Consider the following 27,068-nt stretch of genomic DNA (forward strand, 5'->3'; position numbering starts at 1 on the left):
CTCAGAGGTGGGTAGGGGGTGGAACCAAGGAATGGTGCTTGGAGGTGGGTAGCGGGTGGACACAACAGGTGACTCGGAAGTAGGGAGTTCCTGCACCTATTCCCTGAGAAAAAAAGCCCTGCATAGGGGCATAGCGCAGTGTGCCCTTTGTGTTAAATACTTTCTCATTTCAGAAAGTTGGTGCCTCATATCTCAACCTTCCCCACCAATGTTCTACTGAAAAGGATTATACTGTTAGTCGTAGTAATTTTGAAAAGCTGCACCTGTACAAAGTACTCCTGCATACACCCAGCACTGCCCGAATTTGACAGGTCCTTTCTGCATCCATTGGCGAAGAATGGCAGCACTTCCGTTCCATGTTGTTGGGCTCACTCCACCAGGATAGCTTCCACTCCAGTTTCCAACAACAATTCCATTGTCATTATTGCTGTTCACCTATAGAATACATTCAGATTACTTTGTCGAGTTTCTTAGAGTTAAATCTTTTTGAATTATGTCAAGTTCAATTTATTTCACCCACCATAGCACTTAGTACTCTTCCCACGTAAATGGGATCGTTTCTGCGAGACACATCCAAAGCTGGGTTCTTCCTGTATTCTACATTCTTGTCAAGCATGGTTAGGGTGATGTTCAATATGTCTCTTTCAAACTGTGTGATGGTAATTAAAACAAAACAATAAATAAAATAAATATATATATATATATATATATATATATATATATATATATATATATATATATATACATATCTCAATCCAAGTGACAACTGAAACAGTGATGTCATAAATAAAGGCATATAGTATAGTATATACTCACAAATATCTAGGCAAGAAAGCTATTTAGGGCTAGCTTTGGGACAAAGCTTTAGTAAGAAGTAGGACTCCCCCGTGCTTCGCTACATTTTTATTATGTACATTTTAAATTAGATCTCAACTCTTAACTGGACAGAAATTAGTTTTCTAAATTATGTGTATCATAAACAATTGCAATTTTTTATTTTACAAAATATTGTATTTAGATTTTCTAAATCCTCTTTTGCATCTCTTTCAGCCTCTTCTTGCCTATATACACATGCAGCATTGGCTGCACCTCATTACTCGGGAACAGCTTCCTGACAGTGACAACAGTGGATCGGGCCTGCACTATGTGTATCCGCACAGCTGCTTGTAGTCATCGCCAGAGAGGCATGGCAGGATCACCAGGTAATACTTTAATGAGATCTTTAGATTTACAGAGGCTAAACAACTTTTTGGATTATATTACCTTGTTAAAGCTTATATGAGATTTTAGAGACTGGGTTTACATCCACTTGAAATTTCAAATATTTGGAGTTAATTAAACAATGTGACCAATAAGACCAGCTCTTATAAAGGAAACTACAATGAGAGTGGTCCACTAACAGAGACCTAATCATGGACATTTATAAATGAGTGACCCATAAAGGATTGACACTGATTGTACTGAGGTCATTCTAATTTAATGTCTTAAAAATTGTGGGAAAACCCAAGGTTTATTTCAGGCAAACCGTGGCCAAATGGAGTTCTGCCACCTCCAGCAGTGGCCCCGTGCACACCTCTATTTGTAAACACAGAAGCCTGGCTTCCGTGACAGCACAATTCTCATGGCAGCTTCCACAGAACCCCCCCTGCCCTGCACTCATGGAGGGTACAAGGGAGGGAAGCAACTAGGGTGCAGTGTGTTTATGGACTGCAGGGGGGCAACCCTCGCTCAGCTGCAGCCTGGTGCCTGGATAGCAATGCCCCCTGATGGATGATCTTGCGGCCAGTGCTGGCCAACAAGGGAGAGGTGGAGCCACAAATGAGTGTGCACTTAGTGCACTGTGTGGGAAAAGAAGACTATTGAGAGGTGGCTGCTGAGAGGTGATAAGATGAGTTTTGTGTGTGCAAAGGTGAGGACTGTGGAGGTACAGAAGTCAGACCTGAGTACAATGCCTGCAGAGCTTAGTTGATGAGGAGGAAGGGTTGGGGGGTTGCAGAGATAAGCTGTGGAAGAAGGATGCAGAGGTGAGCTTTGGATGTAGGTGTAGAGGTGCACTCGCTGCAATGCACTTCTGAGCCCTGCATTCTGTGCATAACACACTCCTTAATTCTTAATTTTGTGCATATGCACTCCCAAACCCTTCATTCTGTGCATAACACACTCTCAAACCCTGCACTCTGTTTGTAATGCACTTCTGAATCCTGAATTCTGTGTGTAATGCACTCTGGAACCTTGCACTCTGTGTAGTGTACTCATAAACTCTGCATTCTATTGTCAACATCCACCCTATAATGCAGCATGCACAAAGCACCACATCGCTACTCTCCTCCGTGGGATGAGGGGGATGGGCTCCTGCACCTAATTTCTGAGAAAAAAAAAACCCTGGGAAAAGCAAATATACAACGGCTATTCTTCTGAAGGGGGAACAAAAAAAGACTGACCGTTGTCTCTGGTGGGAACACAATAGCAGTTGCTACCCAGTCTATCAGTCTGAAGGTCATGTGTTTGTGTCATTGCATAGCTGTGAATGTCTGCAATCTTGCAGCATTGAAGTGGATTGGAAGCGCTGTTACACCTGGAGAATACAGGACGGACGCCAGATCCTACCTACCAACAGGAATCGCAGCCATTGATCCCTCATTACATGCCTGTATGATCTCTTTTGAGATCCATCCTTTCTGGTAAGGGGCCAACCTGCTTTTATTTGTTGCCTTTGCTTATGGATGTTCATTTATTTCTACGAAGATAAGGAAACATCGCTGCTGTCAAAACCAGGGAATGTGATCTTGCTCTGTGGACTTTTATTTTGCATTCTAGGCACTTATCACGAGAGACAATTTTTTATGTATTGTTTTACTTAGTATTTAATTTTTTGTTCAAACAAAAAGTTTTCTTTTTCAGATATATTTATATATTGTTGTGGGTTGCGCTAATTTTTCACTATTTTACTTTATCCTTCTGAACCCCATAAAAATCTAAAATCTTTAAAAAGTTATGTTTTAGCGCTTTCTTTATAATGATGAATAGATGACATTATTAGACACAGAATACGAAATTGTTTCCACACTGCCCCTACATTGTAGGGAATACTATGGAATAGGAGATCCTAGTCACACTACCTATTAAATGCTTTCTTTGAATATTAAAGTGTAGGTGCAACAAAAACATTTTTCTTATTTTTTGGATAGAGTGAAGGAGGGTCAGATGTCAAAAAAAATTCTACAATCTGTGGGTCTGTTGGAGAGATTTGTGTTCTCTTAGGCCCCATACACACGGGAGTATTTATCCGCGGATACGGTCCAGCGGACAAATCCTCTCGAGGATTTCAGCAGATTTTAATGCGATGGAGTGTACTCACCATCGCATTGAAATCCGCGCCGAAATCCTCTGGCGATGACGTGTCGCGCCGTCGCCGCGATTATGACGCGGCGACGTGCGCGACGCTGTCATATAAGGAATTCCACGCATGCGTTGAATCATTGCGACGCATGCGGGGGATCCCTTCGGACGGATGGATTCGGTGAGTCTGTACAGACCAGCGGATCCATCCGTTGGGATGGATTCCAGCAGATGGATTTGTTCTGCATGTCAGCGAATATCCGATCTGCTGGAATCCATCCCAGGGGAGATATATCCGCGGATAAAGATCCGCTGGCGTGTACACACCATAGGATCTATCCGCTGAAACCCATTTGCTGGGATTTATCTGCGGATGGATTCTATGGTGTGTATGGGGCCTTATTCTGCAGAGTGCAGACCAATTTTACTAGGTAGGAAATGACAGACTCAGCTTTGCTCAGCGGGGGATTGATTCGCTGATCCCTGTTAAGCAGACGAATGACAGGTCCGTCTCCAGTTATTGTGCTGAGACGGAACTGTCAGGGTCCCGCTCTCCTCTATGGTGAAATTGAATAAAAACTGAAGATTTCATCCGATCCCATCTAATTGGAAAATAGGGTTTCACAGACAGGATCGGATAGGATAGCAGTGTGTGTCACCAGTGACATCTGCCACCCCATAGGGATAAATGGAGCGTTCGATCAGGTCCGCCTGAAAACTTGACAGGCAGACCTGATCGAAAAGCCTGTGTGAAAGGGGCTTACAACTCTCCAACAGCTACCCAAACATTAATAAAAATGCTTCAGGCTTATTGACCATCATTAGTGTAGTGCATGGAAACCGCTTACTCATACTAATTATAAGCCCAATATTTAAGAATGGCAATCACCTGTGCATAATCCCATCTTCTAGATGAATAACTAGTCGCATTTCCAAACCAGTAGAGTCCAATCTCATTCAGAACGTACTCTGTTTTCTCGGCTTCATTACTCATGTATACCTCATCACCTGAGGAGAGAGGAACCTTCAATTATATATTTATTAAGCAGGAATGGGTAGTGTAGGACATGGTGAGTATAGCATGTAAGAAAACGTCCCATCCACCTATTTAAAACATGAAATCTCAACTTCTGAAAATATTAGACTGTCCTTAAAGCTGAACTCTGGCCAGGGATAAAACTCTATTTGTTACCTCCCCCTGCTTCCAGGCATTCCTTTAACTTTTATAAAAAATAAATAAAAAAATAGTTTCTAAGACCCATATACTTATACTTAATCAGTGGTCCCATGATCTTCAGCAATGACGGTTGCCGTTATGGCAACTGGTCATGTAGATTTCATCCTAGCAGCATTGTTAGGGCTCGTTTAGATGTGTGCTGATTATAAAGAACACATTTTTGTGTTTTTGTTGTGTTTTTAAAGCATTGAAAAAGCTTCAAGAATGCTTGATAAATGCCTATGAAAGTGTTGTTTTCTAGTGCAGGGTCTCCAAACTTTTCAAACAAAGGGCCAGTTCACTGTCCTTCAAACTTTACAGGGGGAAGATTGTGGCCAATGAGGGTAAAACATGTCTTGGACCCAGCATCAGTGAGAATAAATATGGCCTCAAAATTGGTGGTTAGTAGGAGGAAAAATAGTGCCCCATCACTGGTATCAGTGGAAGAAATAGTTACCTATTTTTGGTGCCGGTGGGAAGAATAGTGCCCCATCACTGATACTAGTGGGAGGAATAGTGCCCCATCACTGATACTAGTGGGAGGAATAGTGTCCCATCACTAATACTAGTGGGGGGAATAGTGCCCCATCACTGATACTAGTGGGAGGAATAGTGCTCCATCACTGATACTAGTGGGAGAAATAGTGCCCCATCTTTAGTGTCAGTGACAGGTATCATGCCCCAATGTTGGTGCCCGAGGGAGGAATAATCCCCCAAGGACCGGATAAAGTCTAGCAAAGGGCCACATCCAGGGCTCAGGCCACAGTTTGGAGACCACTTTTCAAGTGGAAAGTGCTAAAAGAGGAAGTGCTGTAGAGGAAAATATCTACTTTGAGGTGTGGTTAGGCTGTGGTGTAATAGCCAACATTTTTGTGAATTCTCTGGAATTCGTATACTTTGATCTCTTTGGCACTTGGCTTGTTCCAGCTCAACTTTGGGGACACAAAAAGTTTTGCCACAGCAATCCTGCTCAATTCCTCTGCTCCTGCCTGGCACTGTCAGTATTTCTGGCCAGCTTGATGCTTCCACCCAGGGCCGTCTTTACCATAGGGAAAACAGGGGCAGCTGCCCAGGGCCCTGTCACTGTTGGGGGCCCAACGCAGAGCCGCCCGTTAAGATTTAAAATGTACAGCACCCCTGGCTTCCCTTTAGACGTGCACTTCTCCCTTCCTGCCACTGGGTGCTGCTTGTATATAAAAGTGAATTAGAATGTGATTTTATAACATCCCCAGTTTGCTCTTCCCGAGGCTGACTTCTTAATGTCCTGCTCCTCAAGGTATGTCACTGTTTGCTAATCTATATTGTAAATAGAAGTTTTCTGTAGAGTGTGCCCAAAGTCTTTATAATATTTGATGATTCACTGCAGGTCTGGTCAGTGTTTTAAAAAGTTCCTCTATTTTACACATGGCATGGCATGGGGTCACAGCACCGTCTGTCCATTTTGCTTTAGCACCATGGGACCCAATGCCATGCCATGTGTAAAATAGAGGAACTCTTTAAATCACAGACCAGACCTGCAGTCCAGGCTGAGAAAGGCCTTTAGAGCACATGGCATTACTATCTGTATTTAACTGCTTGATGGGCTTATTTTGGGCTTGGCTGGTTCACATGTATGTGTTTTGGCGGCCCACATTTGCGCAGGCACAGCAGCCCATTCATTTGAATGGGCTGTCATGCCTGCGTTTCCTGCAAAGAAAAGCACATGCCTCATGTAAAAGGCTGCGCACACGGCACACCTATGCCCATCAAGCACTGTCTGTCCATTATGCTGTCTGCTGTGACTTATCTGCAGTTCCCGCACTGTCAAACTTGCTGCATTTTTAGATGTTTAGGTCACGCTTTTAAAAACACAGTGCGTTTGTGTGTGCAAGAACTGCAGGTAAGTAGCATGGTGCAAAAGCAGAATGGATTTTAAGGCAACTGTATTTTTAAAATGCTGAATGCACCTTTTTTCTGCAGGAAACAAAGGCATGGCAGCCCATTCAAATCAATGGGCTGCTGTGCCTGCACAAATGAGGGCCACCAAAACACATACATGTGAACCAGCCAGGCCCAAAAAAAATGTTTGCCCAGGGCCCAAACCATATTAAAGACGGCCCTGCTTCCACAGAAGTACATTTTGTTACCACATGGCTGCTCTGTACATACAGGAAGTGGCTGGAGCTGCTCTGTCCTAGTTCTCTATTATTTCCCAGTGCATTCTGGGATACAGAAACCTCTATTGCCCCCCCCCCCCAGCTCTGTGTGTGAATGAACTACAAGCTCCAACATCCTTGGTGGCTGGCGGCTTGTAGTTCTCAATGAACTACCACGGCACTATGAAGCGCCGTAGTAGTTCATTGATTAGTTCTGGGTCATCGTCGTCCGCCCTGGGCAGTCATCCCATCACCCCTGTGTGTGGCCCTCCTGGCTGGGGGTGCTTGTTCAGAGTTCCTGGCTCCGGCACCACATTGGTCTGGAGTCGTGATTTTCCGGGCAGACCCAGTAGTCAGACAGGGTCTGCATTGACAAAGAGGTCCTGCGCTATCTGTCCTAGAGCGAGGAAGCCACCGAATGAAGTACCTGTTCTGGAGAGCACCAAGCACGAGGCTGGTACACTCAGGGTGGCCTGAACTTCATTGAAGAACACATTACTACTGAAAGGCTGAGCAGTGATCGCCCGTCAGTTTCTTGATTTCGCAAAATCCTAAAGTGAAAGGATTCTGGACCGAACGTATCTCCTCCTTTGGGAAGGTCAGTGGCAGAGACTGTACCAAGGTTCCGTGTGGCGCTCTGGCTACTAGGACTAGTGAGAGAGGCCTATCCAGGGGCACACTACCCACTCTGGCTAGAGTGGCGATGAGAGTTTATGTCTGGAAGCAGCAGTGCTTCCGATCAAGTTCTACACCTGAACCCACTACCAATACCCTAATTTACCTCTTCAATCTATTGTTCGTTCTTTTACCACGTTCGGTAAATAAAGCAGAGAAAAAGGAATGCAACGCGTGGACATTGACTTTGTTTCAGCTCTCATCCACCAGTACCCTAGACGGCGGAGAAATAGAGGTAACATGCCACCCAAATTAAACCAGCAGCTCCTTTGGGGGTAGTGCTACACATGGTATTGATACATATGTGAACAAGCCCTTAGTGCAAGACTATTTGATTGCTTGCAGGCATTAGGAAAGGACATGGACAAGGCCATAGGAATTCACTGCAATGCTGAAGATCAGAGGACATAGGGACTGTCTGTCATGGACCACAGATTAAAATAGGTATATTGTATGTAGTTCTTAGAACCTTTATTTTAAAATAAAACCTATTAAAAGGAAGAGATTTACCCTCTAACTCATGATTTGTGTGTGTGGATATGTAATGTTGATGACTTGTGAGTGTTTCTTCAGTAGGGGATGAACATGCTAATCATACTAACAAGTAAACAAGTAAAACATGCTGTCAAAGCAATTTAGATAACCTACTTTTTGCCCATGGGTTAAACAGCACAATCATGTTTCCCACTTTGGAGACATTCGGTCTTCCTCCACTGGTAGTCTGTAGACTCATTTTATATCGGCCAATCACAGCATTGACTGGAATATTTATTGTAATGTTCAAGACGTTGGTACTGCTTGATCCACGTACCGCACTCCAGGATGTCCCACTGCTAGAGCTGGACACTAGCATTTCTGCCTTTGTATTTGTCTGCTTTGATGGAGAGGGACCTGACAATAAAAGTAATTATTTGTTAAAATGGAAATTCCATACTTTTTATATACCATTTTCTTAGATACATGCAATGAAACCAGTTATACATTAGCCATTGTAATCCAATAAGTCAAACTGTTTTGGTATGACTAGGGTGGGTTTGTAATGCTTTTGGCAACCAATCAACACCTAACTGATGTAAACATTTGATTAGCTATTATGGCATTGCCTTTTTTTTTCTTTAGGTTTTAAGCGGAACTAAACCCATCGATTTAAAGTTAACCCACTCTCATCCTTTCTAAACTACTGCCATAGTGCTGATCTATAAGGATATACACGCCTCCTGCATGTATCCTTACCTGTCAAATGTCTCCCCCTCTGTCTGTTATAAGAACTAAAAAACTGCAGATTCTGTGGGTGGATCTGTTGTCTGGAGCTCGGTGGGTGGAGTCGTGATGTCAGTAGACTCCCCGCCCTCCTCTACACTCCCCTTGTCAACATGCATTTTTTTCTGTGTATTCCTTACACTAAATTCTGCTATGATCACTAACATCCAGTCAAAATCCAGAAAAGTAACCACATGACTTTAGAAAAGGAGTGGGGGTGGGAATTAAAAAATAATGCCTGCCTCCAGGCTAGTGCATGAGATATGTAAATAACCTGTCATTCACAGCAAGGGGGCGGAACGGACAAAGGTTTTTCTCTGTAAGTCCGTTTTATTTCACTGAACAATAAAAGAGGATTGCTCAGAGCTGGATTAACTCTGTGTGGCAAGACTGGGCACAGATAATAGGAAATATTATACTCTACATTGTGACATCAAGAAAAGAAAAAGAAAAAATCGGGTTTACATCCACTTTTCAAAAAAGTTGCATTGCCAGCACTTGCCGGTAATGTACAGTAACTGTCACACCTTTTGTGTTCTTAACCACACTGTCAAACTGTTTAAATGACTGGTATCATAAACGATCATATGTGCAGCATCATAACAGTTGAAGATCAAACAAAGGCCAAGATGGCACCTTCTTTAGCTGAAAATGATTGGAGGGTTTAGTTTCACTTTAATAAAAATAGCTTCCTATCTCTGTTGTTAGTGGAACATGAAATTTTATGAGCGTAAAATGAATACTGGCATGGCATGGGTGACCTAATACATAATTTTTTTTTAACTAGTTATTTATTATCTAAAGCTGAACTCCAAACTGTTGTTTGCACATTTAGGGCCAGATCCACAAAAACCTGACGTAACTTAAAAAATCCAATTTAAGTTACACTGGCTTAAAGTTTCTACCTAAGTGCCTGATCCACAAAGCACTTATCTAGAAATTTCAGGCTGTGTAACTAAAATTCCGCCGGCGCAAGGCGTTCCTATTCAAATGGGGCGAGTCCCATTTAAATGAGGCGCGCTCCCGCGCCGGCCGTACTGCGCATGCGCGTCGGCCGTACTGCGCATGCGCGAAGTTACGTTACGCCGAGTTTTGAGGATCGCGACGGCTTAAAGTTGCGTCGGGGAAAAAAAAAATGACAGCGGCATGCATTCCTGAGGGAGAACTCCATGCCAATTTTCAAAGAAAAAATCGGCATGGGTTCCCCCCCCAGGAGCATACCAGGTCCTTAGGTCTGGCATGGGTTGTAAGGAGACCCCCCCACGCCGAAAAATTGACGTAGGGGGTCCCCCTACAATCCATACCAGACCCGTATCCAAAGCACGGTACCCGGCCGGCCAGGAAGGGAGTGGGGACGAGCGAGCGCCCCCCCCCTCCTGAGCCGTGCCAGGCCGCGTGCCCTCAACATGGGGGGGTTGGGTGCTCTGGGGCAGGGGGGCGCACTGCGGGCCCCCCCACCTCAGAGCACCCTGTCCCCATGTTGATGAGGACAGGACCTCTTCCCGACAACCCTTGCCATTGGTTGTCGGGGTCTGCGGGCGGAGGCTTATCGGAATCTGGGGGCCCCCTTATTAAAGGGGACTCCCAGATTCCGATAAGCCTCCGCCCGCAGACCCCGACAACCAATGGCAAGGGTTGTCGGGAAGAGGTCCTGTCCTCATCAACATGGGGACAGGGTGCTCTGAGGTGGGGGGGCCCGCAGTGCGCCCCCCTGCCCCAGAGCACCCAACCCCCCCATGTTGAGGGCACGCGGCCTGGCACGGCTCAGGAGGGGGGGGGGCGCTCGCTCGTCCCCACTCCCTTCCTGGCCGGCCGGGTACCGTGCTTTGGATACGGGTCTGGTATGGATTGTAGGGGGACCCCCTACGTCAATTTTTCGGCGTAGGGGGGGTCCCCTTACAACCCATACCCGACCTAAGGGCCTGGTATGCTCCTGGGGGGGAACCCATGCCGGTTTTGTTTTTTACAAATTGACGTGGAGTTCTCCCTCGGGAAAGCATACCAAATGCCGTCGCTGCAATGGGCCTTTACAAGGTGTGACTAACTTTACACTTTGTAAAACGAGCCCTAATTTTACACTTGCAAAATAACACTTACGGCGCAAAAAAGAAGCTAGAAAGCTTTGTGGATCGCCTTAAGTGCTAATTTGCATACTAGCAACGGCATTTCGACTCGAAATGCCCCCAGCGGCGGATGCGGTACTGCATCCTAAAATTAGGCAGTGTAAATCAATTACACATGCCGGATCTTCTGTGTAACTTTGGAAAAAGCCTTTTGAGGATCGTTTCCAAAGTTACACACAGACTGAACAGCACTTAAGTCGGAGTATCTCTTTTGAGGATCTGGCCCTTATTTTGTAATCTTGCACAGCTTATTTATGTACACCAGTGTACACTTAGGGCTGGATTCACAAAGAGTTACGCCGGCGTATCAGTAGATACGCCGACGTAACTCGGAATCTAAGCCCGTCGTAAGTTTAAGTGTATGCTCAAACTGAGATACACTTAAACCTAGCTAAGATACGACGGCCTGCGCCGTCGTATCTTAGGGTGCAATTTTTCCGCTGGCCGCTAGGTGGCGCTTCCGTTGATTTCGGCGTAGAATATGTAAATTACTAGATACGCCGATTTACGAACATACGCTTGCCCGTCGCAGTACGATACGCCGTTTTTGTAAGAGATACGCCGCGTAAAGATAAACATGCCCCCTAGGTGGCGTAGCCAATGTTAAGTATGGGCGTCGTTCCCGCGTCGAAATTTGTAAATTTTACGTTGTTTGCGTAACTCGTCCGTGAATGGAGCTGGACGTAATTTACGTTCACGTCGAAACCAATGACGTCCTTGCGGCGTACTTTGGAGCAATGCACACCGGGAAATTCCACGGACGGCGCATACGTCGTTCGGGAAAAACGTCAATCACGTCGGGTCACCAAAAATTAACATAAACCACGCCCCCTCATCCTCATTTGAATTATGCGCGCTTACGCCGGCCCCATTTACGATACGCCGCCGTAACTTAGGAGGCAAGTGCTTTGTGAATACAGCACTTGCCTCTCTGACTTACGGCAGCGTATCGTAAATACGATACGCTGCGCCGCCGTAACAATGCGCGCCCCTACCTGAATCCGGCCCTTAGAATATTTTTTATAAATGCACATTGCACTTTGATATCATTGGATCATTTAATATATTTTACTTGTTCATATCTTTGAAGTTTATGTTTGTGCGATTAGCATTTATGCACTTTGTGATATCAGTTAGTTTTATACTTTGTGTCTTTACTCATAGTAAGAGTTATTTACTAGGAACAGCGCAGCACCCCCCCCCCCTCCTTTATTTGATTTATACGGGTATGGTCTGACCTGCTTGCAGCAGTTTCACTATTTAATATTGTTTATGGTAGCGCATGGATAATCATACACTCTAGTTGTGCTCTGCAGTCTTACTTTTGATGCATTTATTTGTCCTTTGTTAAGTTTACTGACTTTGCCTAAACCTGACTACCAGGGCTGGACTGGGACAAAAATTTGGCCCTGGACTTCATACAGACTGGCCCACTTTGAAATGTCTTTCCTATGGCGGACGGGCAACTCCCACCCCCCCCCCCTGGCCACCCAAGCCCCCTCTTCCCCTTCACTAGCCACTAGCCGTTCTACTTAGAGTAGAGCGGCTGGTACTGGTACTCTTATAGGCAGTACCAGTGGGGAAGCTAGACATTATTTCACCCGGGGCAAAGAATCAGTTCGGTGCCCCCCCCCCCCCCCCCCCATGGGACACGTTTAGGCAGAAGTGAGAAACTCCCAGTCCATAGCTGTTGAGTCAGCTGTCTGTCCCCTCCCCCCTGCTCCTCCCCCTGATTCTCTGTTCCCCCCCAGGTGAGCGCTGCGGGGAGGGAGAGGAGGTGAGCTCTGTGGGGAGGGAGAGACAGAGGATCGGAGGGGGGGGGGGGCGGCGGCGGCGATCTGCTGTCACTGAAGCCGGCCCACTGAGCCATCGGCCCACCGGGAAACTCCCTGTAGTCCCAATGGCCAGTCCATCCCTGCTGACTACTCAGTTTCAGAGTTAGAAGCGGCAAGTGCCTTAGGCCCCGTACACACGACCGGATCGATCCGCTGGGATTGATCCGCGGATCAGTTCCAGCAGATAGATCCGGTCGTGTGTACGGCCTAGCGGACATTTTCAGGCGGATAAATCATCAAACAATGTTTGTCTGTTGCATCTGCATTAGTGTCTGCAGGCGCCATACACTCTACCAGGAAGGGTCAGCCCTAGTCTCCTGAAACGCATAGGCTGTATTTGATATCATACATTAATAAAATGTTTATTTTTCTCTTAGCATCGATTTTCTGTGAATACACGACACCACTCAGCTACCTCTTTCATAATGATATTATACCCCCAGTTTATTCTGCACAAATCATTACCTAAATCCTATGTATGTGTATTCTGCATGTGCGTCTTGGGAGTTAACAGAATGGTCACTTTAGAAAATCATATTACCTGTTTCCACAATTATTTTAAGCTCATCTCTTGACGTTAATTGTCTGTTGAATGTAAAAGCCATTGTAACTGGCTGTCCCCTTCTGAGCACCATTTCATTGGTGTCGTAGTCTTGGGTCTTGTGAGCTGTGGCATTTTTGACTTTCTGGAAGTCAGTTTTGGTCACTAAAAGATCTGAAACAAAAATGATTTTATGTTACAACCGAATACAAACACTTTTTTGGAAATGCATGCACTGCTTTGAAATGCATAGTGTTCGCTGTCATTGCATTTTAATAGGGCTGTTACTGATTAAAATTTTTGTGTTTGATTAATTGATTTTTTTTAATCAATTAATCGACCAATTTCGATTATTATAACGTACATACATTTTTTGGATCACCACCATATATAGCCCCCACTGTAATATTCACAGACATCTCCCCCCACTGTAATATCCACAGACATCTCCCCCACTGTAATATCCACAGACATCTCCCCCACTGTAATCCACAGACATCTCCCCCACTGTAATATCCACAGACATCTCCCCCACTGTAATATCCACAGACATCTCCCCCACTGTAATCCACAGACATCTCCCCACTGTAATATCCACAGGCATCTCCCCCACTGTAATATCCACAGGCATCTCCCCCACTGTAATATCCACAGACATCTCCCCCCACTGTAATATCCACAGACATCTCCCCCCACTGTAATATCCACAGACATCTCCCCCCACTGTAATATCCACAGACATCTCCCCCACTGTAATATCCACAGACATCTCCCCCACTGTAATATCCACAGGCATCTCCCCCACTGTAATCCACAGGCATCTCCCCCACTGTAATATCCACAGGCATCTCCCCCACTGTAATATCCACAGGCATCTTCCCACTGTAATCCACAGACATCTCCCCCACTGTAATATCCACAGACATCTCCCCCACTGTAATATCCACAGACATCTCCCCCACTGTAATATCCACAGGCATCTCCCCCACTGTAATCCACAGGCATCTCCCCCACTGTAATATCCACAGACATCTCCCTCCACTGTAATATCCACAGACATCTCCCCACTGTAATTCACAGACATCTCCCCATTGTAATATCCACAGGCATCTCCCCCACTGTAATATCCACAGACATCTCCCCCACTGTAATATCCACAGACATCTCCCCCACTGTAATATCCACAGACATCTCCCCACTTTAATATGGTCCACATCTCCCCCACTGTATAGGAAGATTAGTGCTTGCTTAGTCTTACCAGAGAAGCCAACCGAACACATGCTGTTGAGGCCGGGTGATAACGTCAGCGCGCCGCTCTAGACTCACCTAGGCTGCCACCGGGTGGACCAAGATGGCCACCGCTCCGGGAGTTAGGCCGAAGCCGCGGCCTTTCCTATGGCCGGGGCAGCAGCGGAGCTCCGCAGATTACGTGGTGTGCCAATCCGCATATGGTGACCTGTTCGGATCACGGATCATTTACGATCTGTTGCACCACTAGTACCGATCAAAAGAATTTTAATCGATCAAAAAAATTAACGATTAATCGAGGAATTAATCTTTAATTTCCACAGCCCTACATTATTAATATAGAAAACTAAACAACTCTTAATTTGCATAATCAGATTCATTGGAGTAGGTTGGGCAAAATTCTAAGAAAGATTTTACTGTATTTGGCACCTTCAAGCAAGCAAGGTGTGGTGGCCTTTAGATATTCTATGGCCTAGTTTTTAACAGTGCAATCAGAGAAGTACTTTATATTTACAGAAGACTCATGAGAATTGTATATATAAATTTACTTTGTATGAAAGCGCCACTCTGGCCAGAGCTTAAACTTGTACAGAATGGATAAAAGTGGTAAAACTCTTGTCCCCATTAAGGAGATTTTTTATCACGTCCTGTAACTGTGACCACAAAGGAGGTGAGGAGAATGTCTCTTTTTGGAAAGAACAGCAACATATGACAGACGCTCTAAATATCACCCCCTTTAATAAAAAGTGATTTTTTTTGCTGTAATGCCGCGTACACACGACTGTTTTTCATGACGTGAAAATGCAATTTTTTAAATTGGTCATTAAAAACGATTGTGTGTAGGCTCCAGAGCATTTTTCTCGACGTAAAAAATGGCCATTAAAAATTTAGAACATGCTCTAATTTTTCTTGTTGTTTTTCACATGTTTTGTCGTGTGTAGGCATTAACGATGGGAAAAAAACGTGCATGCTCTGAAGCAAGTTATGAGCCGGGAGCGCTCATTCTGGTAAAACTTGCGTTTGTAATGGAGATAGCACATTCGTCATGCTGTAACAGACTGAAAAGCACAAAGACTGAAAAGTGTGTATCGTCTCTCACCAAACTCTTACTAACACAAAATCAGCAAAAGCAGCCCAAAGGGTGGCGCGATCCGAATGGAACTTCCCCTTTATAGTGCCGTCGTACGTGTTGTACGTCACCGCGCTTTGCTCGAGCATTTTTTTTTCACGATCGTGTGTAGGCAAGGCAGACTTGACAAGAATCATGTCGAGAAAAACATTGTTTTTCCCATGACATGAACAATGGTCGCGTGTACACGGCTTTAGTCTTTTCATTTGGAAACTTCATCTCACCTATTGTCTGAATGACCACTTATTGAAGGTTAAATGTTCCTCTGAGGATTCATACAGAAAAGAAACAACTAAAAATGTTAATCTGGAATAGGGTTTGAAAAAAAAAAGATAGAAAATGTTCTGGATTGTTATAACAACCACAGCCTACCCGTGAGGGTGGATTACCACTTTGCTCTGCATTCATAGGTGTGTGCAGCCTATTGCAGTAAGGTGTGCACCCCAAAGCTCAAACACACACACTATTGATCACGCACGATTTTCATTCAGAAAAAAAAGGGACCAGTAAATTACATGTTTATTGGCCCCTTTCCCCACTCATCCTAAAACATCCCCGCAGCAACATTCGGCAGGAGAGGAGAGGTGCGCAGCCTATTGCAGTAGGGTGTGCACCCCAAAGCTCAAACACACACACTATTGATCACGCCCGATTTTCACTCAGAAAAAAAAGGGACCAGTAAATTAAATGTTTATTGGCCCCTTCCCCCACTCATCCTAAAAGAGGAGGGAAGCCGGAAGCACTGCGGGGGGAAGAGGAGGGAGCCAGGGCAGTGGTGGGAAATTGTGCTGCACAGGGAGATTAGGGTGTGCCTGGACACACCTGGCACACCCTGTGCACACGCCTATGTCTGCAATGCATCAATGCATGCTTTTTAACACTTGTTACACTGAGGCAGCCTATTCTTTTGAGTGGGCTGCTAATGCACCATACCACACAAAATGTGCTATCCCACTACTGCATGGGTGCACTCATTGTAATAGTGCTGTGTGCCTGAGCACATTGTGAATACGTATGTTAACACCATAGTCTGGATGAGTCCTCAAATCTTTTATTCTTCTGTGACTTTTTTTGATCAGTGCATCTAAGTACTTCATCTGTGGGTTTGGTATTATGAGCCATTCTAGAGCAGAAGATCTACAATTGAACAGTATTTAATAAGCTGGCGGCGTAACGTATCCCATTTACGTTACACCGCCGCAGGTTTACAGCGTAAGTGCCTGATTCACAAAGCTCTTACCTGTAAACTTGCGGCGGTGTAACGTAAATCCGCTCGGCGCAAGCCCGCCTAATTCAAATGGGGCAGGCACCATTTAAATTAGGCGCGTTCCCGCACCGAACGTACTGCGCATGCTCCGTCCGTCAAATTACCCGACGTGCATTGCGCTAAATGACGTCGCAAGGACATCATTGGTTTCGACGTTAACGTAAATGGCGTCCAACGCCATTCACGGACGACTTACGCAAACGACGTGAAATTTAAAATTTAGACGCGGGAACGACGGCCATACTTAACATGCGTTACACCCCCTAGAGGGCAGCCTTAGTTTTACGCGGCGTATCTCGACGGAAACAACGTAAATTTAGAGCGATGGGTAAAGTGTACGTTCGTGAATCGCCGTAACTAGTAATTTGCATATTCTAGCCGACCGCAATGGAATCGACACCTAGCGGCCGGCCTAGAATTGCATCCTAAGATCCGACGGTGTAAGTCAATTACACCTGTCGGATCTTAGGGCTATCTATGCGTAACTGAGTTACGGCGGGCGGATCACAGAGATACGACGGCGTATCTCTTTTGTGAATCTGGCCCTTTATTTGTAACAGAATGCTGTTTAAAATCAATAACATAATTTTCTTGCGGTCTAGCCTAAGAACCTAGGATATATATATATATATATATAAATATATATATATATATATATATATATATGTAGCGCCGGGCTCCCAATGACAAGTGCACTACTATAAATTTAGGGGCGTCTATTTAAATTTGCCTCTGTTCTGGCTGTGGTTGTGCTCGGTATAAGTTTTCCCTCGTTGCCTGTAGGTGGCGGTACCATCTCAGGCCCATGTTGGAACTCGAGTGAACCTTTTCGGCAGCAGCCCAGTGGGAGTGGTGCCCCGCTGTGCATGCTGGGAGGGGATACTTAAGGCGCAGACGCCGTTTTTTGGGGTCCTTCGCCTATTGGCTCTCCTGGCGTGAGGTGGGTGTGTGATTTCACCCCCGGGACCATGTTGGTCCGAGGCTGCGTTCCTATCAGGTAGGTCCAGCTATGCTGGCTGGGGCCTATGGTTCTACAAAGGATCCTAAGCTGTCCATCCAAGTGGGGGAAGCTTTCTGGCTGCTGGGCCATGTGAGAGGGGTTTATCCGGGTGAGCAATACCCACTCAGGAGTGAGTGGTGAATATTGGAACTTTGAATACTATTGTGCATTCTGTACTGCGTACCTTGTACTTTCCCCTTCTCTCTATACTCTCTACTTCCTTCACAAGTTTTATGCAGAAAAAATAAAGCCTACAGTTGAAGGATTTACATCTTGTGTGGACATTGCAATTTCTATAGACTTCCTTCCCTGGACAACGAACTTAGAGGTAACCTGCAATTTCCCAAAATCTAAACCAGCAGCTCCTCCGGGGATAGTGCTATATATCTCCCAGGTTCTTGAATGGGCGTATCCCTTCTGTGACTAATGATACTTCTGTGGGATGACTTTTTAGGTGCTTTACATCGTATGTTATTTGGCACATGTGGGCATGGTAAGAGGCTCTGTCATATGTATCATAATATAGTAATGTTGCGTTTCCTGAATAATGTTTATAAGTGTAGTGGAGTATACCGAAGTACTTCTGTAATTACCCTTAGAATGTAATATTCTCTATTGATTCATAGTAAGACTCTTTACAGCACTTCATGAGTCTCCTGAAGAAGCCATATCTTAGGTGAAACATGTCCAGCAAAAACTACTGTACTTATGCTATGACCATAAGAAAATGTTGTTATTGTTTTTAAACAGCATTCTTTTATTCTGTTACAAATAAAATGTATGTATTTTATATAAAAATAACTTATTTTTGTCTTTGCACCTGAAAAATTTCTCCAAATACCCTTCCAAAAATATTGATTCAATAATGGGATTTGGCACGTTTGCTCTCAAAACACCAGCTAATATGCATTTCCTCATATGAGTATATTATATCTGCACTGTGTAAATGGGTAGCAAGGGGAATACGTAAGATGAAAAAAGCAGTATGTGAGAAGGGAGGGGAAGAGAAAGGATAAGAAAAAAGGGGGAAGGGAAAGACGGAGTTAAGAGGGGCAAGAAATGTGTGATGGGGAGAATATCTTATTTTCTGTGGTTGACAGACCACTTATCCATGGCTAGCAATATAGCTACCAATTTGTTGCTAATCATTGCTTTTAATTTAGTTGTGTTTTAACTTCAGTAGGGCATCCATGGGGTTCTTACGTAAATTAAAATTCAGAACTCTATCAGTGTTGCCAACCTACCAGATTGAAATTTATTGGCACGACACCCGAAATTTACTGGCGCAGCAAAGTTTTTACTGGCATTTCACAAAAGTTACTAAATTACATTCTAGGTGCAAATTTCAGTATTTAGGCTACAAACAAGTACGCTAGGAAAATCGCAGTGTGATTTAAGGTAGATACTAAGGTAAAAAAAACATATTTTTGTTATTTTCGATATAATAAGGGCAAATTATTTAGTCACATCACCCCTGCCTCCATCCCCCTCTGCCACCAACACCCCCTGCCTTCACCCCCCTCTGCGGTGCCACAATCTCCCTCTGCCTCCAATCTCCCCCAGGCCCCCTGCCTCCAATCACCCCATGCCTCCATCGTCCCCTGCCTCCATCCCCCTCTGCGGTGCCACCAACAACCCCTGTCTCCATCCCCACCCTCTGTGATGCCACCACCCCCCTCTGCGGTGCCACCAACAACCCCTGTCTCCAATCACCCCCTGCCACTAACACCCCCTGCCTCCAATCTCCCCCTGCTTTCAATCTCTCTCAGGCCCCCTGCCTCCAATCACCCCTTGCCTCCATCGTCCCCTGCCTCCATCCCCCTCTGCGGTGCCACCAACAACCCCTGTCTCCATCCCCCACCCTCTGCGGTGGCAAATCCTCCTCTGCAGTGCCACCAACACCCTCTGCCTCCAATCACCCCCTGCCACTAACACCCCCTGCCTCCAATCTCCCCCTGCCTCCATCCCCATCTGTGGTGCCACCGCAGCCACCATCATCCCCTGCCTCCAATCACCCCCTGCCTCAAATCTCCATGCACAGTTCCAAGCCGAACAATGTACCCCTACCCATTCACATAGGAGGGATGGGATCTGAGGGCCACCTTGTTAAAGGGGGCTTCCAGATTCCGATAAGCCCTTCACCCATAGACCCCCACAACCACCGGGCAAGGATTGTGGGGATGAGGCCCTTGTCCCCATCAGCATGGAGACAATGTGCGTTTGGCGGGACCCTAAAGCACCCTCCCCATGTTGAGGGCATGTGGCCTGGTATGGTTTAGGAGGGGGGGTGCTCTCTCATCCCATCCCTTTTCCCGCAGCCTGCCAGGTGGCATGCTCAGATAAGGGTCTGGTATGGATTCTGGGGGGAACCCCCACGCCATTTTTTTCTTATTTGGCACAAGGTTCCCTTTTAAAATCTATACCAGACCTGAAGGACCCGGTATTGGACTGAGGGGAAACCCACGCTGTTTTTTTTCAATGATTTTTTATGTATATTGCCAGGATTCGGCAATACATTACAACCGCAAGCAATTGTAAATGACATTTTTTCCTTTTGAAATGTGATTTTGCTGCGGTACTGTTATAAACATGGGAAAGAGTCGCTACTTTACAGGCAGACTAAGGGGACCCCCCAGGCACGATATTTAAAATAAATATTACATTTTTATTGTTTCAATTTAAGTATCATTAAAATCACTGCTCCTGAATAAACAGACATTTTAAAAACTTTTTTTCCCATTGATAAATGTACCCTGGGGCAGGACCCGGGTCCCAAAACACTTTTTATAGCAATAACTTGCATATAAGCCTTTAAAATTTTAATTTTTGATATTTCACGTTCGTGTCCCATAGACTATAATGGTGTTCGCATGTTCGTACAAATATTTTGTCTGTTCGCATGTCCTGGTGGACCGATGGACTGTTCATCAGACAAACCGATCGTGTGTGGGCCCCATCGGTCTTTTTAAAAAAAAATATTTTTCCTATGGATAAAAAAAAGATCGAAAAATCCGATCGTCTGTGTGACTCCATCTGAGAAAAATCCACGCATCCTCAGAATCAAGTTAACGCATGTTCGGAAGCATTGAACTTCATCATAGTGTTTTGGCACAACCGGAATTTAGTCTGATAGTGTGTATGCAAGACTGATGAAAGTCAGCTTCATCGGATATCCGACAAAAAAATCCATCGGATTAGCTTCCATCAGATATCCGATCGTGTGTACGAGGCTTAAGTGATCCAAGGTACTCGCCACTGTATTTGCTTTCTTTTTTAGGCTTTCTTTCGTCTGTTTTCATCTGGTGATCCAGCCAGTAGGTCTGTTGTTTTTCAAAAGAACAAGCTCTCTTGCTGATGTAGAAGTTACAAGGATGAGACAAACCATTTTCCAGTGGCAGGGGTGCTTACAATGGTTAGCTTCTATTTATTTATATAACACTTTTATCTCAGAAATAAAAAAAAACTATTTGCTGTAACTGCTTATAAAGTGTGGCAAACTCTGTTCAGGCATGTATGGGGTTCGATCAGGCGGTAACAACCCCTCCAGCCACAGAGCTCTGTCTCTCATTTCAGCGATCCTCGCTTCTTTTTGGAGCTTTGATTGCCCCATACTTAGTCACTCCAGAACAACTTTGCACAGTTCAGCAACAAATTGTAGCACTTTCTCTAAGGCTACTTACCTTTCTCTTGCAGGTTCTCCTTACCTGCACACACAGACCAGTGTTGCCAACCATCCGTATTTTTACGGACAGTTCGTAAAAACAGGCACTTTTTACCCCCGTTCGTAAATGTCCGTGGTTGCAGGAATGTGCCAGTAAAAATAGCCGAGATCGGTTCGGCTTGGAACTGCGCATGGAGATTGGAGGCAGGGGGTGATTGGAGGCAGGGGGTGATGGTGGCTGCGGTGGCAACGCAGAGGGGGATGGAGGCAGGGGGAGATTGGAGGCAGGGGGTGATTGGAGGCAGGGGTGTTGGTGGCACCGCAGAGGGTGGGGGGTGGAGACAGGGGTTGTTGGTGGCACCAAAGAGGGGGATGGAGGCAGGGGACGATAGAGGCAGGGGGTGATTGGAGGCAAGGGGCCTGGGGGAGATTGGAGGCAGAGGGTGTTAGTGGCAGGGGGTGATTGGAGGCAGGGGGTGTTGGTGGCACTGCAGAGGCGGTTTGTGGCACCGCAGAGGATGGGGGATAGAGACAGGGGTTGTTGGTGGCACCAAAGAGGGGGATGGAGGCAGGGGACGATAGAGGCAGGGGGCGATTGGAGGCAAGGGGCCTGGGGGATATTGGAGGCAGGGGGTGATTGGAGGCAGGGGGTGTTGGTGGCACCGCAGAGGGGGATGGTGGCATCGCAGAGGGTGGGAATGGAGACAGGGGTTGTTGGTGGCACTGCAGAGGGGGATGGAGGCAGGGGACGATGGAGGCTGAGGGTGATTGGAGGCAGGGGGCCTGGGGGAGATTGGAAGCAGGGGGAGATTGGAGGCAGGGGGAAGTTGGAGGCAGGGGGAGATTGGCACCGCAGAGGGGGGTGAAGGCAGGGGGTGTTGGTGGCAGAGAGGGATGGAGGCAGGGGGTAATGTGACTAAAATGTTTTCGCTTATTATATCGAAAATAACAAAAATATGTTTTTTTGTAACCTTAATATCTACCTTAAATCACATTGCTATTTGCCTAGCGTACTTGTTTGTAGCCTAAATACTGAAATTTGCAGCTAAAAATGTAATTTAGTAACTTTTGTGAAATGTGAACTTTTGTAAAAACGTGGCTGCACCAGTAAATTTCGGGTGTCGTGCCAGTAAATTTCAATCTGGTAGGTTGGCAACACTGACACAGACTATGCAGCCTCATGCACCAAAACGTCATTATAGGGACCTATACTCCTGGTACTGAGACTTCCTATCTGCAGGGGTGGATCCCAGAACTATGGTCAGGTTACTACTAAAAGCCCAGCACACACCTGACCAATCAGTATGTTGGCTGTTTTCAAAATCAGGACCCAGGACTGGGATTTCATTCCTCCCAAATCTCTCAGAAATCCCCGGGCTCCAGGTCCCAAAGTGGACCTTTCTAAGAAAGGATGAAACTGAAATACCAGTTTCCTCTTCATGTTACAACCCCGGTGGATGGTCGAAACCCTTTTGGATCGCCAGCCTCTTTTGGCACTCCTCAGGCAGACTTCCACCGAACAGCTTCCTCTAACAGGACTAACGCTTGTTAGATCTTGTTAGATTTAGGGACCCAGTCGATCACTGGGGCTTAGCCATAGCTCACAAGTTCCAGACCAACGTGGTCCCGTAACCAGGAACACCGCATGGCACGCGCACCCCGGCCTGGAAGGCCATTTCGCCGGGGCGCCATGGTATGGTCACCCTCAAGATGGGCGCCCCACAGGAAGAAGGACCCAGCCCAATGGCGTTTGTCCCATAAATACTCTCCCCCAGCATGCACAGCGAGGCCAAACCCTCCTGATAGGCTGCTGGGTAGGAGCACCAAATCCTTGACTCCACTGCTGCCACCTGCTGACCTGGGGTGTGATCAGCACCCCAGGAAGGACAGAATAAGCCCACAGCACAACCAAAGCTGAAACAGAGACCCAAATTTGGACAAATCAACATGGTCAGAGTTAACTAACTCTCTGACCCCCTCTAAATTTACCATAGCACCGGTTCTGGAAAGTAACAAGGCGCTACAATACATTTTGCCTCGATATACAATCGATGTCTGGATATAAGAGTAGCGTCATATCACAACTGAGTATAAAAAGGAGAGTGGAGCCTCTAAGTGTAGCAATATGGTTACATTTAATGAAGGTACAACATTTAGCAACTTATTGCTACTCTTAGAGGCGCCTCTCTTCTCTTTTATACTCTGTAAAAAATGCTTTGATATAAAAGTGCTTTGGATTACAAGCATGTTTCCGGAACGAATTATGCTCGCAAACCAAGGTTTTACTGTGTATATATAGATGTAATTTTTTGATAGTTCAATCGATGATGTTTTGCAAAATTTAACAGAGCATTGTAATATTGTTAGCATTTTCAATATTTACAACTTCATAATATTTAGCTATATAATTTGTTCGATTTTTATTTTATTTTAGATTGTTTTATGCCATAAAACTTTTATTGTAAAAGTATTTAAAATGCCTAAATAGTATAAGTAATTATATTGCTCAGACAGTCACTTAATAATTTCTACAACATTTAGTAGGCTACCAGGTGCACACACACACATATATACACACTTACTTTGCATCTTGCTGGTTGTATCTCCGTGTATCAGACAGTCACTATTTCGTATACTTGTATCCAATATTGTTGTCTTCTTATATTGGCTTCAGTATGCAAAACTTCTGGGTGAGGTTTTTCCTCCTTTTTTTTAATGATGTATGTACACACATTTTGGGGTTGCTCAATGCTGAAAATCTCATTGTCACAACAACCAGAACGTGTCTGGGGACTAGTCAGTCAGAGCTACTCATACATACAAATGTTACTTCCCTATAGCTTCTGTAGGGAAATTATACATACAGCTTGATCACACGTTTTATATTTAATTACAAATTGAAGGATTTTGTATTACTTGACTGGATACCATTTCCTTAAGGAAACTTGTACTAAGAGAAATAATAACATCATTACATTACTGCCATGTCTCTCTACCTCCTCCAATCACAGAGCGTTTTGCATTCATTGAGAAAAATGATGCATACTCTGAATGAGGCCCTTGCTGAGAGAGCAACCACCTATGGTAACTATGGCAGGGCAGCCACTTGGCACAGGACTTGGAAAACTGGTAATCATCACTATAGAGGCTGCGGGACCATTGCCAGTTCGTCATGTCCAGTCTGAGTATAATGAGGCCCCATACACACGATAGAATTTATCCGCGGATACGGTCCAGCGGACCGTTTCCACGGATAAATCCTCTCGAGGATTTCCGCGGATTTCTATGCGATGGCGTGTACACACCATCGCATTGAAATCCGCGCCGAAATCCTCTGGCGATGACGTGTCGCGCCGTCGCCGCGATTATGACGCGGCGACGTGCGCGACGCTGTCATATAAGGAATTCCACGCATGCGTCGAATCATTATGACGCATGCGGGGGATCCCTTCGGACGGATGGATCCGGTGAGTCTATACAGACCAGCGGATCTATCCGTTGGGATGGACTCCAGCAGATGGATATGTTCTGCATGTCAGCGAATATTCGATCTGCTGGAATCCATCCCAGGGGAGATATATCCGCGGAAACAGATCCGCTGGCGTGTACACACCATAGGATCTATCCGCTGAAACCCATTTGCTGGGATTTATCTGCGGATGGATTCTATGGTGTGTACGGGGCCTAAGGCTGGGAACGCAGGCGACAAAGTGAGACATCACACGTGCGGACCAGGACATACTTGTACATTTGTATACTCCTATTTACGGCTGGATTAGCTCAGTGCCGGCTCTCAGGCACTTTTACATGTGAGTGGAATAACTATATATGTTTTATTCATAAAAAAATTCTTTGATATACTACACCATGATAGTCTTTTATATGTTACATGAGTGGATATAGAACGAGACTACAGACAAAGCATTGGGAGTGATTGCTGATAAACCTGAGAGAGGGAGTGGTTATCCATATGAACCAAAGGCAGATTTCTGGGTCCATCTGGTGAGTGGCCATTTTATCCGGTGACGGTGTAGGCACTATTTGCGGTGAAGGTGGAAACATAGCTGGGCATCACTGCAAGCAATCATCTATTAAGGACTTTCTTAGCACATATACATATATATTTTTTATTTTTTTTATATTTTTTTGTATAAAATACAGTTTTCTTGCTTTCTTGGGGCACATTCACGCTGTGGACAGTAGCATATTTGAAATCTTTTTGGATTTATTTCAAATTTTTTTGATGGATTGAGAAATTCATATGTTATAGTTTGGCACAGGGCACTGTACTGGTATTCATTGCACACTATTTGTTGATTGTTTGCACATTAACTAATAATCATAGACACATGTACATATTTTTTGTTTTTTGAGTAACAAGTTCACAGGATCAGTCGTGGTAAAATGTTTATATAAGTTAGCGCAATACACTTCACAAATACACAAATCATCACTATAGTAGCAGCGAAGTCTACAGTAATTTCCAGCTTCCGCAGCGATCCCACAGGTATGAAATCTGCATACATACATTGGTCAAACACGAACAATACAAACCATACCTTGATAGCTTTGAATAATCTTTGATTGGAAATATAATAATTGTATATAAGAAATTGTGTCAAAAGGGCTTAGGGCTTCAGTTGATGGCATTAATTTTTCATCAGTTCCACATTCTGCTGAGATTATTAAAGCGGATGTGCCACTAAAAAAATATATTAAAAGCCAGCAGCTACAAATACTGCAGCTGCTGACTTTTAATATAAGGACACTTACCTGTCCTGGAGTCCAGCGCCGATCGCAGCAGATGACGAGCCGATCGCTCGTCACCCTGCTGCTCCCCCCTCCATCCTCGGTGAGGGAACCAGGAAGTGAAGCGCTCCGGCTTCACTATATATGTGAAAATTCAGCGCAGGTCTATGGATATAATAAATAATGACGTGATGTCAAAATCTATTAGTGTATAGCTGCTGCAGCAAAAAAATGTTAGATGAACAAATGATATAGAATATAAAAAGGATGATTGCTGCGCTGCTAGTATGGTAGACGTGTGTACATCATTACTGACATGATAAAGTGAACAATTATACACATCACAGAAAAAGTGCTTATGTGCTAATAAATACAAAAATGAATGGTGCACAGAAAAAAAGTCCATATAGCTATGGTTAGCTAGAGGTTGATTAAACGTGACAAATCTTCATATAAGCACCGAGTGGTGTTGGAAAGCAAATCCACAATATGTGAAAGACAGCTGATTGAAGCACCTCCACCTTAGGTAAAATTTCCTGCTTACCGAACACCAATTAATAAATCGCATGTAGTACTGACAGGTAACCTCCGTTCCCCAACTAGGTTCTTCCACACCAGATGAAAACAATTGGTAGTCCTTAGCCAGAACGCACTCATGCGTTAAACCCAGGAGTAAAGACAAGAAGGGCAAACATAGAGTAGTACTGCTAACACAGCGATTTATTGATAAAAATAAAATTTATGCACTCACATATCCAAAATAGTAAGTTGGCGTGTGTTTAAAATGTAAAGCCGGCCGGCTTGTATAATCCGCTCGTTCCTTCCGGATAGTCGCGGGCAAACAATGATGACGTCAGCACGCCGTTCCTCCCTACGTCGTTTCGTCAATA

The 27,068-nt window shown here is 45.0% G+C and overlaps 1 protein-coding gene across 2 annotated transcripts in view; it reads right to left on the reverse strand.

Moving 5' to 3' along the window:
* LOC120918610 (protein-glutamine gamma-glutamyltransferase E-like) overlaps positions 1–24,117 on the reverse strand; it is a 148,841-nt gene extending 124,724 nt beyond the window's left edge. For both annotated transcript variants that reach the window (XM_040330283.1, XM_040330282.1), the window contains exons 1-6: positions 24,012–24,117; positions 13,125–13,298; positions 8,014–8,256; positions 4,229–4,347; positions 521–649; positions 264–435 (exon numbers count right to left, since the gene is read on the reverse strand). In XM_040330283.1, coding sequence (XP_040186217.1) covers positions 264–435; positions 521–649; positions 4,229–4,347; positions 8,014–8,256; positions 13,125–13,298; positions 24,012–24,018 — 844 coding nt within the window. In that variant the 5' untranslated portion in view covers positions 24,019–24,117. The remainder of the gene's footprint in view (positions 1–263; positions 436–520; positions 650–4,228; positions 4,348–8,013; positions 8,257–13,124; positions 13,299–24,011) is intronic.
* Between the last annotated feature and the right edge of the window lie 2,951 nt (positions 24,118–27,068).

The sequence above is a fragment of the Rana temporaria genome, chromosome 12, assembly GCF_905171775.1.
Source record: "Rana temporaria chromosome 12, aRanTem1.1, whole genome shotgun sequence".
Lineage (NCBI taxonomy): Eukaryota > Metazoa > Chordata > Amphibia > Anura > Ranidae > Rana > Rana temporaria.